The following is a 17349-nucleotide window of genomic DNA, read 5'->3' on the forward strand; positions in this document are numbered from 1 at the left end:
AAGACAGATGTTTTAAAATTGATTTCTGCATCTAACTGAGATTAGTACATTATATATAGTAATCATTATAATATATCCGATCTTTATATAAAACAATTTTTAAAACAAAATCCTGAAAATTGATTTGTGCATCTAATTTAGCCTGTTTAGCCCAATACTTAAAAGTGCTTACAACATTATATATACTAATCATTATACTATATATTTTTTATTTAAAAAATACCCATCTACCCTAATTTTAAAACCAGTGCAATAGGAAACAAACATTGTTGGGGGGGGGGGGGCAAATAAACATATTGCTTTGAATTTCAGGAAAGCAGTAATTTTCTGTGTGGATTTCACATAATTTCTCAAGTGAAGCAAATATTTTCTCATTTGTAAGTCGTTTATATTTGTCTGCCCTCTCTGATGAATATCGTCTGGGTATTCCCTGCCTGTTATATTATATTGTAGCTACCAAACTGTAGCTTCAGTGTCAGCATTTCCTAATATATCAACATGCTCCCTAATGTTAGCACATTGTCTTTCGTGAGATGTCAGATGTAATGTAAACTTATTTATCACATTAGTTACAGATTTTTTTTGTTACAACTTATTCAAAAATTCATCTTCTATAAGGTACTAACCATTTATTTTTCTGAGGTGGAGGAGTAGCTGCGATTTCCTTTTGAGCCGAGATGTTATTTTCCTTTGTTCCCATACAAGTAAACAATTTTTTCCAAATAATATAATGGATATAATGTCATGATTTTGCTTAAATCAGCCCAGGGTATTTTTCCAACTATCGACTGACAGAAATTTAAAAGAGTGTCAGACCCCAACCCCAGAATATTAAATTGTTAGTCCCTAATACAAATGCAATATACCATGGAATGCATCGCTGTATATTCAGAAATACTGCAGTATAACACTGTACAAAATTGTTTTGCGGTACCCAGCTCTAGTTCAAATGAATGTTGAATTTCTCTCTGCAACGTATGAACTGCAAACAGCTATTTCAGTAATTATATTCTTATTAACACAATTTTAAAGTTATTTTTGTATAAAATAAGATCTATCATATTGTTTAATAAAAAATTTAAATGTTGTCTAGAAACAACTTGCATAAATGTAGAAATCAATGTTTCTGCGATGACCTCTATTATGGTTATTTTATCCACTCCCAATTAAATCCGTTATATTAGTAAAAACATTCATTTTATTTTATTTAAAAAAAAAATTATCCTGGTTTAAAAGATATCCAAGGACCTCATTCACTCCCCCAACCCTCCAATATTAAATGGTCAGTCTCTCAATAACACATAAAAAAGACAGGTTGAGGATTAGTCCTACAGTGTAAGACACATCACCTGATATTTTTATTCTGGTGGGTGACACGTCTTACTGCCTAACTAACGGCTCTGTGTAGCGTGTTTTGATGTCGACTAACAGTGTACCAAAAGTCAAATTTTCAGGAATATCACACACAACTGGCAACCTATAACAACGCTTTCTACAAAGTAAAGTTCTGTTTTTGTCGACTTTTCTTACCCTGATGTCTTTTCTCTAATAAATTCAAATATACACAAAAGAAATGGACCTGTTTTCAAGTTTTGTTGGCATATATTTCAGTTGGCAGGAAAGTGATGAAAGCCGGGAATGCAGAACTTGGGTTAAGTTGAAATATTATTCTTTAACAAAATGAATAAAAAATATATTATGCCTATTGGAACTGTAAGCACTTTTCGTTTCATTCAAGAAACATATCCCCCACATGAACCTACTTAAATATACTTCGGCTTACTTTAACTACCGTCACATTGCAACAAATTGAAATGTATGTCAACGGAACAAGAAAATACATCCATTTGCTAGAGTCATATTTTCATTCCGCCAGGATAAAGACAGCACAGTAAGTATATTAAGTACACACATAAATTAATGGAAAAGTGTTGATATAAGCTACCAAGTGTGAGAGATATTCCTGAAACTTTGACTATGACTACTCCTTCCGATGTCAACCGACATCGGAACACGCTATACAATGCCGTTATTTGGGTAGTAAGAAATAGCACTAAAACAAAAACAACATGTGCTATGTCTTACATTGTTGGACTAGTTGAGGATATGGGTCTTAACGGAGGCAGAGCCCTGGTAGCACAGTTGCTGGTAGCGCGTCATACTCGAAATCTAAGGGTTGCGGGTTCAATATGCGCCCAGACCAGCCCTGGTCGGCTGCCTCGGTGTAACCTTGGCAAAAGCACTCAGCTCCTATTTCCTCGGCACACTATTCCATTAATGTCTTTAAAGTACCATTAAAACCAAACAAAACTCAATCTAGACCGACGCCGACGGGGAGGGTTAACAAGACCAGATAAGTGTTCGCTCGACCATGCAAGAGACAATATTTCTGGAGATCATCATAAAACATTACATATAATCCCAATCGTAAGCATAATACTCACCCACAAATCAGATGGTGCCATTGTCGCAGAAACGATATTAAACTGGAGGGACGTGCGATCACTTTGCACCTGAACGAGAAACACGAGCTGGCCAAAGTTTAATCGGATGCAGACCCAAATAATTGAAATGGACACGGAAAAGCTTGGGTTGTAAAACCAGACGAAGAAAAAAGGAGACAAATAAACCGGGGCTGCATGCAATACTTGTGAAAGGGTCTTAACTTTCCATGGCAATAATTATTAAGTCGAACTTGTTCACCGCGCTTATGCAATAGATATATTAAAAGAACGATTCGATTATTCATGTTATCAAAAATGATGTTGTCTTGTATACTTTTAGTAAAATCCACTACATTGTATATTATTACAACAGGCTTCAATATTTAAAATTACTGAACAATAACCAAATTATACCTTTAAATATAAAGGCGACACATGTTGGATCCCTATCCCATTTCTGGAAACTTTTGATATAGTCCGATAAATCAAACCCCACCACCACATCTGTGTTTATACTTGATGGACGATATGTCGGTTTGATGTCACCTGTAAATTTGCAATTTTGCTGCATGCAAATCATTCCGGAACAATCATACGTACACTTTAGACACATACCGGTAATTGGTAATAGCCAGATCTAGCGCGAAATTTAAAATGGCCATAGGACAGATGGTTGTGCTATTCCACATTGATTTACAAGTCACTAAACAAAGAAATTGCTCCAGAAATACAATCTACATGTCACCATAAGAACCATTCAGCTACGGTAACTCCACAGCCACAAGAAATACCGGTAAGTGCATAAAATGTACACCGATGTGTACAGACAAAAATGGCTGCGACTAATTGAAGCTTACAACGAATAGTTGATATCAGCCCCATACCCGAAAATAAACATCATCATGGGTGAGGGGCAGATTTATCGGCCTGTTTTGATACTGCCTTAAAGAAGACCATTTGAAATATCCAGTGACAGACAGGTCAGGTGTGTCATTCGAATTAACAGTAAGCGGCAATTTAGGTTTACGGTTACAAATTTCACTGAATGTCCCTGGTTTAAACATTGATATCATAATGCTCATTTTTATTACTTATCATCTAGGATGTAAAAAAATATTAAGCTTTCATGTTAACTTGTAGAGTCCTTATTTCCCAATATCCTCCATCCATGTACATAATTGCGCGCGCGTATATATATATATATATATATATATATATATATATATATATATATATATATATATATATATATATATATATATGTGTGTGTGTGTGTGTGTAGGGTGGATGCTTGACGTTAGTAGTGAAGGGGGGCGATATAGCGACAATGGGAAAATACATTACAGGTAACGTGACGTCACAGTACTGAAGACTGGTAACAATGTAGCAAGGGGCTGACCTCAATCGGGACCAAAGAGCGGGGGAAAAAAACTTGAACGTTTTAGCGGGACAGATACATATATGACACAAACAACATATAAACACAAACAACCATACAACCGACTAAATAAATATTAAGCAAATAAAAATAAAATCTTTTCGAGGCATATGAGTGGCCCTGAAAAGGGCCTTTGGCTTCTTCTATATGAAACCTCTTTTCTACTTCCTCCTCTATCATACATTGTACCAGATCCCTGGTTACTTTCAGGCTAGTCACAAAGTCTAGACTACCTGGATACTTCCATTCCTTCTCAAGTCTTTCCACCACATTGGTTGCATCCATGACCCAGTACCAACAGTCCTTCAATTCGTTGAACAACTCTATTGCCATCTTTGTTTATTCAATGTTGAATGGCGCGAACGACGATGGCTTTGACTCTATATTTTTCAAGCACGGGCGTGAAGGAAAACATCCCTTACACTCCTTTCACATATTATTTACTATCCACACAACCAAAATATACTATCCACACACGGGGAAGGAGAAAACACAAAACCAAAATACACTGCCCACACACGGAAGGAGAAAAAACAAACCCAAGTTATACTATAAAAAACCACAATATCTACTATCCACACAAACGTATGGGCACTTATGCAAACACACACTCTACTATCCACACAAACGTATGCGCACTTATGCAAACACACACATACACACACAAACACGCACACACAATCACATCAGTAAAGGAGTGAGTGTTTATAATTACACTGCCCCACACTCACTCAAATTGGCAACTTGAATAGTCTCTTTTCTAGAGATTTGGGTAACGCTGAGAAGGGTTGTTTTTGTTTTGTTTTTTTTTTTTTTTGTTTTTTTTAAACTCCAGATGCACGTGAATAATGGTGACACCTTCCAGGCTGGGAACCACAGACACAGCGGCGGCTCCAGTCATTGTCCCAGTTGACTGTAGCTGATGGGAATGCGGAGAAAGCTTTTGTGGCCTCATCATCCCAATTTTCAGTTTGCGGGACCCTGAAGACTTCCCTCTGTCTGCTCCTGTGCCAGACCCGTGGATGCCTTGGTTCTGGTGGTTGCTTGGAACTCCTCCTCCCAGTTTTCTGTCTGAGGGTTCACGGTCCTTTGTACTGGTGGAAGAGGTTGTGGTTGTGGTGCTGGTTCTGCCTGTGGAGGTGTCCTCACCATGGGCATAACTTCACAGCTCTGTCTTAGCATCAAGTCAGGCATGATAATTCTTTCTTTTCCTTCTCCTCCTGTTTCTTGATTTTTCTCTCCTCCTCTTCTATCCTAGCCCTTTCCTGGACTGGACTGCCTCTATGGCCAACTCATCCAGGAGTCGCCTGGCATATTCCAGGTGCATCTGGAGTGCCATCAGTTTTGTGAGTCTGCTGCTCATTCTTCACAGCTGATGAATCAACCGTGGGTAGCCAGATGGTCGGTCGTTTCAATTAAAGTCGTCTTCGCCCTTACGGGCATGTACGACTAGTTAATTTCCTGTTTGGGAATAAATGATTTTTTCGAAGGGGAAGGAATGGTGCCACTTCCCCCAACGCATTAATGCACTTAGGAAGTGCTATTTGATTAGTCCGATTTTGAGACATTGATGTCTCACCGGACTCATGGTGAGTGGGAATGGCCCACACACACTCACTTATATGGCACATGTCTGGCAGTGGCAAAGGCATGACGGACTGAGTGGAAGGGATGCACCCTACATCCGGGATCGATTTTTGTACCCCAATTTCTGAATAGTAAATGGCGTCGTTTTGCCGTATTAGTAATTTGGAAAATGATTTGTGCTGTTTGTAGGAATAGGTAGAGATGGAATGATGAATCTCCTAGTCTATGTTAAGGGAAAAGTCATTTAATCGAATAATATTTTGGGTTTCTATTCTAATAATTCTATTTCCGCCTTGTGCGAGGTGCCTGATGACTGGGATTTAGTTACATTATAGTTTAATTTTTTAAGGACATATATCCTAATTATGTAATTTGGTGCCACCTTGTATAGCTGGTCTTGATGACTTTGGGTTATTAGCCACCGTAAAGGTTTAATTTTGGGTTCTTGCTTTAATTTCTAATCAGTTTATGAATCAGTTTGTTGCCTCATTGTGCATGCGTGCCCTGATGGCTGGGATTTAAGCCACCTTAAAATATCTAAGTTTGTTGGCCAATTTTAATTCATGTATATTAAGATGATTCATCATTTGTTAAGTTGTAGGATAGAGCAGATGGATGTTGTTAAGAATATGGTGGTTACTTAATTACCGATCACCTATTGCATTGCTTAACTGATGATACATTTGGACGATTCAAGGTGCTGAAGTGGGTGTTAGGTACAGGTGCAGCATCAGCCCGCCTCACGCGGAACACTCCCCTACTTGGGCTGTAAACCGTATGCTAGCCCCGCCCCTAATTTCCCACCCAGTCGCTTCAAGAAGGATGCCCGGTAATGTAATAATCAGATATTGTATAGATGGGTATTTGCTAAGTCCTTCCTCTGAATCTGTCACTAAAATGCATTGCTTGTATAACCATCCAGGGTGCCGTAGTGAATGATGGGTGCAGGTGTAGCATCAGCCCGCGTTTCGCGGTACACGCACCTACTCGGGCGGTAAACCGTATACTACCTCCGCACCCACTTTTCCATCTGTTTCAACGCAGGGTAGCCAGACTGACGAGCGTTCCTTTATACGTGTCAAACACGGATGTGAAGGAAAACACCCCTGACACCAAACGTACAAGACCCATATCATTACTCCAAAAATATGGAAGGTGCGGACTTAAAAGAAACACTCACTCAACTTTTTACTTACAATCACTAACTACAAACACAATCACATACGGATTAATGTTTGACAAACAACGGAAACAAAGTGCTTATACACACACTTATATTTGTTAACTTACTAACATACCATTGGCAATTGAAATAGTATCTCTTTTCTAGAATATTGGGTAGCCCTGCAAAGGGCTGTTATTTTGTGGGCAGGGAGTTATGACAAACTTTATCGTCTAAGATTGCGCCCCTGTCTGGCAGCCGGCTTTCCCACAGGATAGGGTCTGCTTCGTCGGAAAGAGAAGGAGAACTTTTTCGCGTCTACACGGCAGTCGACAAAACCTATGTCTGGTTCCTGCTGCTGTTGCTGTTGCTGCTGATCTCTCTGCTTCTGAAGTTTATACTTCTCCGTCCATTCTTCCTTTTCTTTCTTGATTTCCTCTCTGAACAGCTCTTCTATCAGGTCTTCAGTCACTTTCAACATTCTGACATTCTCTATCTCTTCAGGCTTCGGTATCAGGCTTTTCCTGACACGATGTAAATTCACGTAAGCTTCGTTCAGCTTGGTTAGTCTTGAGCACATCTTCATAGGAGGATGATTCAACAATGGATGGTTAGAATTACTTACTTTTGATTAAAGTGGTTTTCGCACAGCCATGCAAGTACCACTGTTTTATGCATGCACAGCAGGCTGTTTAATTACTCCTGGGAAAAGGAATTCGAGCCACTTCCCCCAGGCTTTTATGTGCTCAAGGAGCACTCTTTAACTGACGGCTGTAGGACGAAGATTAGTCCCTAATTGGCTGAATGTTAAGACAGATATCTTTGCCCAGTATTCAGGTCGCTAAGACTCGTCCATTTTTTCTACTTGACTCATCATCATACATTTATCATGCTGAATTTGACTGGGATGATCGTTTTGACATCCATAGCAATATTTCTGGATCAATTCCGTAATTTTTTTTTCTGCCAAGTGTTTGGCAAAACAATATTCTAAATGTTGTTCTTGTTCTGGCCATCTGGACTTCATGACTATAACCCCTTCGTCTTTGTCTTGGGGTACTGTTTCCACGGTTTCCTCTCATTCCATTTCCATAGATTCTCCACTATTCAAAGAGGGATTACAGTCTTCCATAGTTTCGAATAGTCTAGAATGACTTCTCTCAAACTGTTGACTTCTGTGGTAGTATCAAATTCGGCATACAAGATGACGTTCACCGTGTGGTCTAGATGTGAAGAAAACTGAAGTTCCACACGAATCTGTCCGGATTTTATAGGGTGGAAATGTGCCTCGTCGCTGCCTTGGTCCGGAGTAAAACCAAAAGCCCACAAAGCATATCCTCTTGCGTAATCGTCGTACATAATACCGTTACTGTTGTTGGTTCCTAACTGTCCGGTGGCTTCGTACAGGGACAAATACGATCTCAAGTAATTCTTCTTCTCAAACTTAGGTTCGAAAGGTCCGGTACACAAGGTTTTGCCATCGCGACTGACTTCGATCTTGGACACGATGTTATATTTAAACTCGAAATGATTGACAGTGACGGTTCCTTTGAAAGCTACATTGCGCACCATATCAAGGATTAAACGTTTGGGAAACAGTCATTGGAACAGATGATCTTCGATCATAGAGTGCTGTCCAGCGAAAATGGTGAAAGTTTTTACTTCCACACTTCGTATCGGATACTTGGCGTTCGTTCTGCTCAAAGTGTGACTGATGTCGTTTCCCACTTTAGGTAACACTTCCACGCGTCGTACGTAGAGTCGGGCTTCTTGGATGACGGTTTTGTACTCGTTGGCACGAGCCATCAAAGGGAAAGCGGCGCTGATGAGATTCAGTCTAAGGCGGACATCCACTCCGTTCAGCAAATACTTTTCTTGCAACCACATATCCAAATGCAAACGATCCATCAGTTCTAAACTGCGTCTTTTGACGATCGTTAAAACCTCAATTGTGAGGATTTTTCTCTTCAGCCAGGACTGTGTCGTCAAACATGTTTGCTGTGTCAGGTTTCCATACTACGCAAGCATCCAGATGAGTGTTCTTGGCTATTATTCCGTACGTCAAGAGATTTTCCAGGTACGCTTGGTAAGGGTACGTATCCATGCTGCTACTGACCAGTTTGTTATTCAAGTACAAATTGATAGCGTGTAATCCTCGGGTAACTATAGGTTTTAACACGGGGCCACCGAACGAAAGGCCAATTGCAGCATATCTCCTAAACCATGTCCTCGCTGTCGAGCGACGCCTCGGTATAATGGATACATGACTTACGAGTGGTTAGAGAATCGTTTTCGACAACGGAGTTTCACCGTGACTTTCTTTTTGGTAAATGGAATATTTTGTCTCAGATCTCCTTTTATAGCAATGTTGACAGTGTCAAAATACGACGTACTGACGGGTAAATAATGAGTATGTACAAATTCTCGGTGAACGTAATAGGTGTTTCCACCTTCCTCGTCAGCGTTCGTGGCAAAATCCACTTTGAAAGGAATGACACGCAGCAACGGTACGGAGGTGTGTCCCACCACGCTGTACTCCACCACATCGGAGTACACAAAGATCAAATTCAGTCCTTGGTTCTGTTCTACGGGGATTCGAAAATGTTTTGCAAAATCCACGTTGCCGGTAATGGTTGGTATGGCTCCATTCTTGAGCATCTTGGTGTCTCCAGACAAACTATCAAACAATTCAGGACAAAATCTAATACCTATCACTTTGTGATCCTGAAATGATATCAGTAGGTGACGAACCACTTTATGGTACTCGATAGTGACACTTCTTCTGGCACTCTCCAAAGCTTTAAAACACGGCATTAAACCTGGTAGCATTTGCGTTCACCAAAGGTTCACCGCTAAAATAATAGTCTGCAGGAATGGTCAACATATAGCTATACCATTTAATTTTGGAGCTCGTTGGATCAATCATAGCACCAGCTGAAGTTAAAACAGATTTGTGAATGATCAAGTATTCTTGCACTTGAACGTCATAAACTTCGACCACAAAACTGTTTTGATTTTCAGTGATGTTTTTGATTTCTGTAGGGTGATGGATTTCTACCAAAGCCACTTATCAATGGGCTTCGTGATCTAATTGGATGGCCTGAGGTAATCTGGCCGTATAACGACACAAAGTATTGTGAGGAAACACCTCCATGGTATTGTCACTGGGTAGCGTCAAGTAAAATTGTTGTTGTTCATAATTCCAGAGTTCTCTTGCTGTCCGAGGGGTCACTCGAAGTCAGAGCAGTGTCTCCGTCCAAAATGTTGTTGTTGTTATTGGGGTGGTGACCAACGCAAGGCTCCCGTTGTTCCCGTTCGAGGACTATTTCAGGGAATGATTGGGAAGAAGGTAACCGATTCAACTACTCAGTAAAATAGTCCACAATTGTCTGTCTCCTAGTTGCAAACTCAGATAGGCAATGGCTGCACCAATGACACGATACACCATAAAGATCTGGCAGAAATGACGATTTGCGTTTTAGGCACACGTTCTCCACACCACACCCACAAAGGTTGCTTTTGTAGCTCTTGCAAAGAAAAAGTCGGTGAAGGAGCGGTCACTGCAATAGTAACGGTAGCTGAAGCTGTGTGAAAGGGTATGATCATCACTTCCTTTTATAGTCAATGACTAACGAAGCGTCGATCCAAGAATCAAAACTGGGAGGATATCTTTTCCAACGTACTTTGACTTCTTTGACACGTCCTTTTCCCACTTTACGGGTTCTTCGTTCGAGGATGCTTTCGACAGCGTACACTTTGTCTTCTTTTTTGGTTACGCGTTGTAACTCTGGCAAGTAAAACGTCCCTTTTAACACTTCCCCGTTCACGTCTTCCAATTTATAGACGGCAGGATGACAACCAAGCACTCGTCCAGTGACACGAAACAATTCGGTGGTCCAATTGGGTAAGTAATCTTTATCGAAAGTGCGTTTGGTATTGGCAATGCGCACCCAGTCTGCTGCCGACAACACTCCACTTTTCTTGGGGACAGCTACTGTCGGGGACGTACCAAATAGACGCTGGAAAACGAGAAATTCGTTGTCGGGAGTCACTTCTTTGGGGGCACGTCCAACGCTTCGATGGTAAGATTGGTTGTACTCTTGGACCAAGTGTGGTAAGACGTCGATGTACTTGAGAGTGTGTTGATGCGTAAAATATGTCCACATGCGTTATTTCAAGGTGAGTTGAAAGCGTTCCACGATGCTGACTTTGGTTTTGGGATTCTCGTTGTGAAAAAATGAAGTCACGTTTCTTTAATTCGTTTTGGAAAGCTTGGTTAAAATATTCGGTGCCTTTCTCGGTTAGCCATCGAAGAGGGTGACGACAGCTTTGGGGGAGAACTTTGGGGGCATTAGGATCCCATTTTAAGAGGGAGCGAATGATGACAACTCGTAGAGAACCGCTACATCCGGGTTTTAAAATGATTTGCTTTTTGGTTTTAGTGTCGATGAGGGGATCAGCCAGTTGCGTTAATGCTGCATTGTTTTGAGGAATGTGAATGATTGTGGGGGATGTCCTGGTTGTCTAGGGGTGGGGTTCTTCTTATAGACTTTAACGAGTTATGAGAAGTTCCCCTGGTCCTTATTCAGAAGGTTAATTCTGGACACTATATTATTTATGGACTAAATATATTTATGGCTACGAGCCCCCAGTCAGCAATGCCGACAGTTAAATTAAAAGAAATACAAAGATGAAATTTAAACAATAACAATTTAATAAATGAAATTTAAAAGAATTTAAAGTAATCAATGTCTCTCTTTCACCCAATGATCCCTTTGATCATCATTTAAGTTCACAGTGTGAGGAGATTTTTCCCTTCTTGAGTGCTACTCATCTAAATCTCTTCGTTCCCTCGTATTTCTCTCCTTTCGTGATCTCCACTTCCGCTTCCTCTTCTATAATCCTTGTTCCTTGCCGTTATCTTGACTTCCGGTTCCTCTTCTAGTATCCGGAACCCTTGACGGTATCCCTTGAGGTCACCCGAAATTCACTCGGTATCTCTCACCGTCACCCGAAATTCTCTGAACTTCTCTCGTCCCCCGAAATTCTCTGAAATTCTTTCGTCCCCCGAAAGCTTCCTGATCGAAGCTATTTCATGAATTTCCTAAATTCCGCCAATTGTTACGAATGGCTAACGGAGTGTGTGTCACTGCGACTCTTAAACACCAACTGACGAATTTCAGGCTTGTACAAGTCTTATGCCAGTTTCTCGAATCAAGTCCCACCTACAACGCATCCCGATTGGATGGCGACGGACTCTGGTCATTTGATCGAACTGTCAATCATAAAAATGTCAGTCTGTGTGTCCCCATGTACTGTCCAGCCTACCATTGTCGGCTTCCGGCTCTTTGAAGTTGTCTACGTCACGTGTTCCCATGTACAAAGATTCCCGCCAGATTTCCACTCAAGAGCTCAAACAAAGACTGGGTTACGTAAGAGGATCAGCCAACTTACAGACTTATAAATACATGTATAATACAAGGGGTTGGGGTAAAACATCACATCCCCCCACGCTTGAGAATAAAATCAGGATTTTATTCACTCAAACTAAAAAAGCAAAAGTGTTACACGATATAAAGAACAAAATCAGCAAAATGAACTAAATGCTAAACTGAGTATGAGCACGAAAATATAACAAATGATCTATATCATTTCGGCGCTTCTACTCATGAAATCTGCGTCTACGTTTTCAGATCCTTTCACGTATCTGATCTGCATCTGGTACTGCTGTAAAAACAGCGACCATCGCATCAATCGACCATTGGACAACTTTGCCTGCGCCAGATAGGCGAGTGGTTGGTGGTCGGTCTCCAATATGAACTTACGTCCATGTAGGTATCGCTCGAACCGTGATATGCCGAACACGATTCCGAGACATTCCCTCTCCGATACTGAGTAATTCTTCTCGGCAGCAGACAACTTCCGGCTGCCGTATGCGACAGGAAAAAGCGTCTTGTCATGCTCCTGGAGCAGTACTGCTCCCAGTCCCGTGTCGCATGCATCGGTGCGCAGAACGAATTCTTTATCCAAGTCCGGTAGACGAACAACTGCGTCGGATGTAAGTCTATCCTTTAGCGTTTGGAATGCGTGCTCACACGCATCTGTCCAAACGAACTTACTCGGGGTCCGTTTCTTGGTTAGGTCAGACAACGGGCCCGCAATCGCGCTGAAATTAGCGACATACCTCCGGTAATATCCGGCCAGTCCCAGGAATGACCTCACTTCCGTTTTCGTGGTGGGGCGTGCGGCGTTTCTCAACTGCTCCACCTTCGACTTCTCTGGAGACAGCGTGCCTTGGCTCAGGGTATGTCCTAAATAGTCTAATGTCCTGAAACCAAGGTGACATTTGGAAGGGCGGGCTGTCAAGCCCTCCTGACGTAGCCGCTCCAAAACGTCAGCTAACAGAGCGAGGTGTTCACCCCATGTCTCTGTAGCTAACAAGAGGTCATCCATGAAGTTGTGGACACCCCTATCGCGCAAGGGCTCCAACAACTTCCGCATCATTCTGGTAAAGACGCTGGGCGCGTTTTGTACCCCGAACGGCATCACCAACCATTGGTATGTCCCGTCGGGAGTAGCAAAAGCAAGCTTCGGTCGGTCCTCTTTCCTTACCGGAATTTGCCAATACCCCTTGGACAAAAAGTTTGGAAAAATATTTCGCTTTCGAGACCGAAGCGAAGATATGTTCGGGGTCAGGTAGCATTTCAACTTGAAATTCTGTCACCTGATTCAGCTTCCGGTAGTCGACGCAGAACCGATGGGTACCGTTCTTCTTCTGCACTAAGACTACTGGTGAGCTGTACGGAGAGTCGGCAGGTTCGATTACTCCCAGAGCAATCATCTGCTCGATTTCTTCCCTTACAACTTGTCGTTTCGCGTGGGGCAAGGGGTAGTGTTTACGCTGAACTGGTCGGTCGTCCACCATCTTTAACCCGAACTCGACAAGCGTCGTCCTCCCGGGTTTTTCTGTTAGCACGTCGGAATATCCGGCCAGCAAGGTCTCTATCTCGTTCCGCTGCCCTTCAGTTAACATGGGGTCACACTCCACGTCCGACGGAGTCTCGGCCCTCGTTAATGGACAGCTCGGGACAGTGTTAGCACCTTCCGTATCGCCTTCGATATCCTCGGTGACTATCGCTGCGACAACAAAATCGCTGGCGGTCTCCCTTTCCCGGTACCTCTTGAGCAAATTGGCATGGTACAATTTCTCTTTCGTCGGTAGCTGTATCCGGTAGGTTTGACCTCCGACCTTCTTGGTGACGACGTATGGACCCCTCCAGGAAACTTGCAACTTGTTGTGTTCCTGGGGCAACAACAACAACAATTTGTCCCCTACCTCAAACTGACGTGGTTTTGCGCGCTTATTGTAATTTTTCGCCTGTTGCGCCTTAGCTCGTTTGAGATTTTATTGCGCGAGAGAACAAACCTCTTCCAGTTTGTTGCGCAAGTCCGCGACGTACTGGTAGGTAGTGCGTACTTCCTCTACAGCGTGGTCGTCTGTCCACAGCTGTCTCAGTACGGCGATTGGGCCGCGTACGGTTCTCCCGTACAAGACTTCAAAGGGAGAGAACCCCAAACTCGCTTGCGGTACTTCCCGGTATGCAAAAAGCATGGCCGGAATATACCGGTCCCAATCCTTGGGGCGGCCTTCGCACAATTTCTTGAGCGTGTTTTTCAAGGTCCCATTAAACCGTTCGACCAATCCGTTACATTGGGGGTGATACGGTGTAGTCGTGAGGTGTTTAATCGACATGAGACGATTCACCTCCGCCATCACCCGACTCATAAATTGTGTTCCTTGATCGGTCAAGATCTCGTCGGGCACTCCGACTCTTGACCAGATCGCAAACAGAGCTTCCGCGACGGTTTCCGTGTCAATGTTACGCAACGCAACGGCCTCCGGATAACGTGTAGCATAATCGACAACCGTTAAAATATATCGATTTCCGTGCGCAGACGCGGGTTTTATCGGTCCGATTAAATCCATGGCAACACGTCTAAATGGTTCATCGATAAGGGGCGTACTCCCCAAAGGGATGGGTCGCTGATCCGTTTTCGGTGCCATTCTCTGGCATTTGTCACAGGAGAGACAGAACCGTTTTACGTCTCCCTGGACCCCTGGCCAGTAAAACTCTTTTACAAGACGGTCACGCGTCTTAGCAATTCCCATGTGTCCACCCATGAGACTCTCGTGTGCAAGTTTCAGTACTTCGCAACGCTTTTCCTTTGGCACGACGACTTGCTTGAAGTGTTCGTTGTGTTTCCTGGCGTGGCGATACAAGATTCCCTTCTTGTAGACAAACTTCACCGCGCCGTTCGGAGTTTCCCTTTCTGTTCCCGCTTCTGCGTGTTTGTGCAACTGCGCCAGAGTTGCGTCCTCCTGTTGCAGCTTCCTTAACTCCGCTGGAATAACATTACTAACCGGTGTCGATGTAACTTGGATTGGCTTTTGTTTCGGCTGTCGACTCATGGCCCTGGTTTCAACAGCACTCACTGGCATAGGTGTGCAGGTTTCGGGGTTCGGCTGGGGTAACACATAACGGCAACCCAATATGACGTCATGTGATAGCCCCTCCAAGCAAGCAGCTTCAATTTTCCCCTTCACGTATGGTGAATCGAGGTCAATGACAGCTACTGGTAATGAGTCACGCGCGCAGTTCGCGTACTGAACTTCTATCACCTCCCCTGTATAGTCCTCCGGCTTGACATATTTCTTGTCGACAAGCGCGGGGACGCTACACCCAGTGTCATACAAGATGGTGGCGCCTTCACCATTGACAGTTGCGGCCGCAAGGTTGGCTGGGTTGCGACTCGCTTCCGGCACACATTCCTTCTTAGCTACGACATTCACCTGGGTCTGCCTGCCCTTGGGACAGTCCCTGGCAAAATGCCCCAGGCGCTTGCAATTAAAACATGTCGGCGGCCCTCGCCGACTTGCAAGTCCTGGTTTCGTGGGTGAGGCCTGTCCAGGTCGATAGGCGGCAGCCCTACCTGTAGGTGCCCCTCCGACCTTCCCGTCGCCCTGACGGTTACGGACAGCCGGCTCAACCTCCCCCATACGACGCGACTCAGAGGGTCGGGGTCGGTCAGCAACCCCGGAACCTCCACTCTTCGAGTGCGCCTGCTCGTATCGCTCCGCCATGTTAGAGATCTCTTCGAGCGTCCGGTGTTCTCTTTCTGCTAAGAAAACTGTCAACTCGCGACGGTAAGTACCCAGGACATGTTCCTTGAGTATTACCTCGCGTAGCCCTTCGTACGTGCGTTCGACTTCGGCCATTTTCATCCACTTCTCAAATAACCCTCGAACACGGTTGTGGAATTGAGAGTGGGTCTCTGTTACCTTTTTCACCGAGTCCCGGAAAAGTTTCCGGTAAGTCTCGGCGGTCAGCCGGTAATGGCAGAGAAGCGCCTTCTTGAGGGCAGTGTAGTCATCAGCCTCTTCTGCAATTAAGCCGTGGTAGACTTCCCGAGCTGCACCTTGCAAGAAGGCTGAGACATTAATGGCCCAGTGCTGTTCAGGGACCTGATGAGCGCGTGCGAGTTTCTCAAACTGGACGAGAAAATCGTCAATAGCCTCCTCCCTATCATTGAAGCGTGACATGTTGATCTGGACTATCCGGTGGTCGATGAAAGGTCGGCCGGTTGTTCCAGAGCTTGTACTGGCGTCGTCCCGTCCGTTGGTCCTAGCTTCAACTCTGACCCTTTCCATCTCCAGAGTGTGAGCGAGTCTGGCTAGCTCCAGCTCTTTCTGGGCGTCTCGGTCCGCTGCTATCTTGGCTAACTCTTGGTCCGCTGCTATCTTGGCTAGTTCTCTCTGGGCTTCTCTTTCCGCTGCTTTTTCGGCCTTCCATTCCTTGATCCTTTCTTCTATAAAGGTTGCCAGGCGATCTCCCTCGTATCCCAGATCTTCCGACCCCATGGCGCGGTATTCCTTTATCATTTGTCGTTCGGTAGCCATTATACTAATGTAAAGTGATACCTTGTCTCAAAATTCAAACAATATACAGATATTTGTAATACCAGTTTAAATACTTACCTGTCGACAACAACTAGTTTCGTTCAGGTAAGATATTTGTTCGATATCTGCTTCACACGTACTGCTATGAATGGAAGATCTATAAAGCCTGCACATATGACAATAAAATACAAGATGAGAAAATCACAAAATTTCAAATACAAAGAATGGAAAATATCTCACACTGTTCACTAATACTTCTACCAATAACTTTAAGTCCCAAAATAATATATATGTCTAATTCATATCCCGGACGAAGCGCCCACTGTGGGGGTGTCCTGGTTGTCTAGGGGTGGGGTTCTTCTTATAGACTTTAACGAGTTATGAGAAGTTCCCCTGGTCCTTATTCAGAAGGTTAATTCTGGACACTATATTATTTATGGACTAAATATATTTATGGCTACGAGCCCCCAGTCAGCAATGCCGACAGTTAAATTAAAAGAAATACAAAGATGAAATTTAAACAATAACAATTTAATAAATGAAATTTAAAAGAATTTAAAGTAATCAATGTCTCTCTTTCACCCAATGATCCCTTTGATGATCATTTAATTTCACAGTGTGAGGAGATTTTTCCCTTCTTGAGTGCTACTCATCTAAATCTCTTCGTTCCCTCGTCTTTCTCTCCTTTCGTGATCTCCACTTCCGCTTCCTCTTCTATAATCCTTGTTCCTTGCCGTTATCTTGACTTCCGGTTCCTCTT

At 43.3% G+C, this 17349-nt stretch overlaps 1 protein-coding gene across 1 annotated transcript in view; it reads right to left on the reverse strand.

The window, feature by feature from the left end:
• The window catches only part of LOC149785775 (NADH-cytochrome b5 reductase 3-like), a 50262-nt gene extending 47663 nt beyond the window's left edge, over positions 1 to 2599 (reverse strand). Inside the window, exon 1 of the mRNA XM_089979679.1 lies at positions 2445 to 2599. Within this exon, the coding sequence (XP_089835805.1) occupies positions 2445 to 2465 (21 nt within the window). The 5' untranslated portion in view covers positions 2466 to 2599. The remainder of the gene's footprint in view (positions 1 to 2444) is intronic.
• Positions 2600 to 17349: the final 14750 nt, after the last annotated feature.

This window comes from Sinohyriopsis cumingii, chromosome 13 (genome assembly GCF_028554795.1).
Source record: "Sinohyriopsis cumingii isolate HCF-2022 chromosome 13, ASM2855479v2, whole genome shotgun sequence".
NCBI classification, from domain to species: domain Eukaryota; kingdom Metazoa; phylum Mollusca; class Bivalvia; order Unionida; family Unionidae; genus Sinohyriopsis; species Sinohyriopsis cumingii.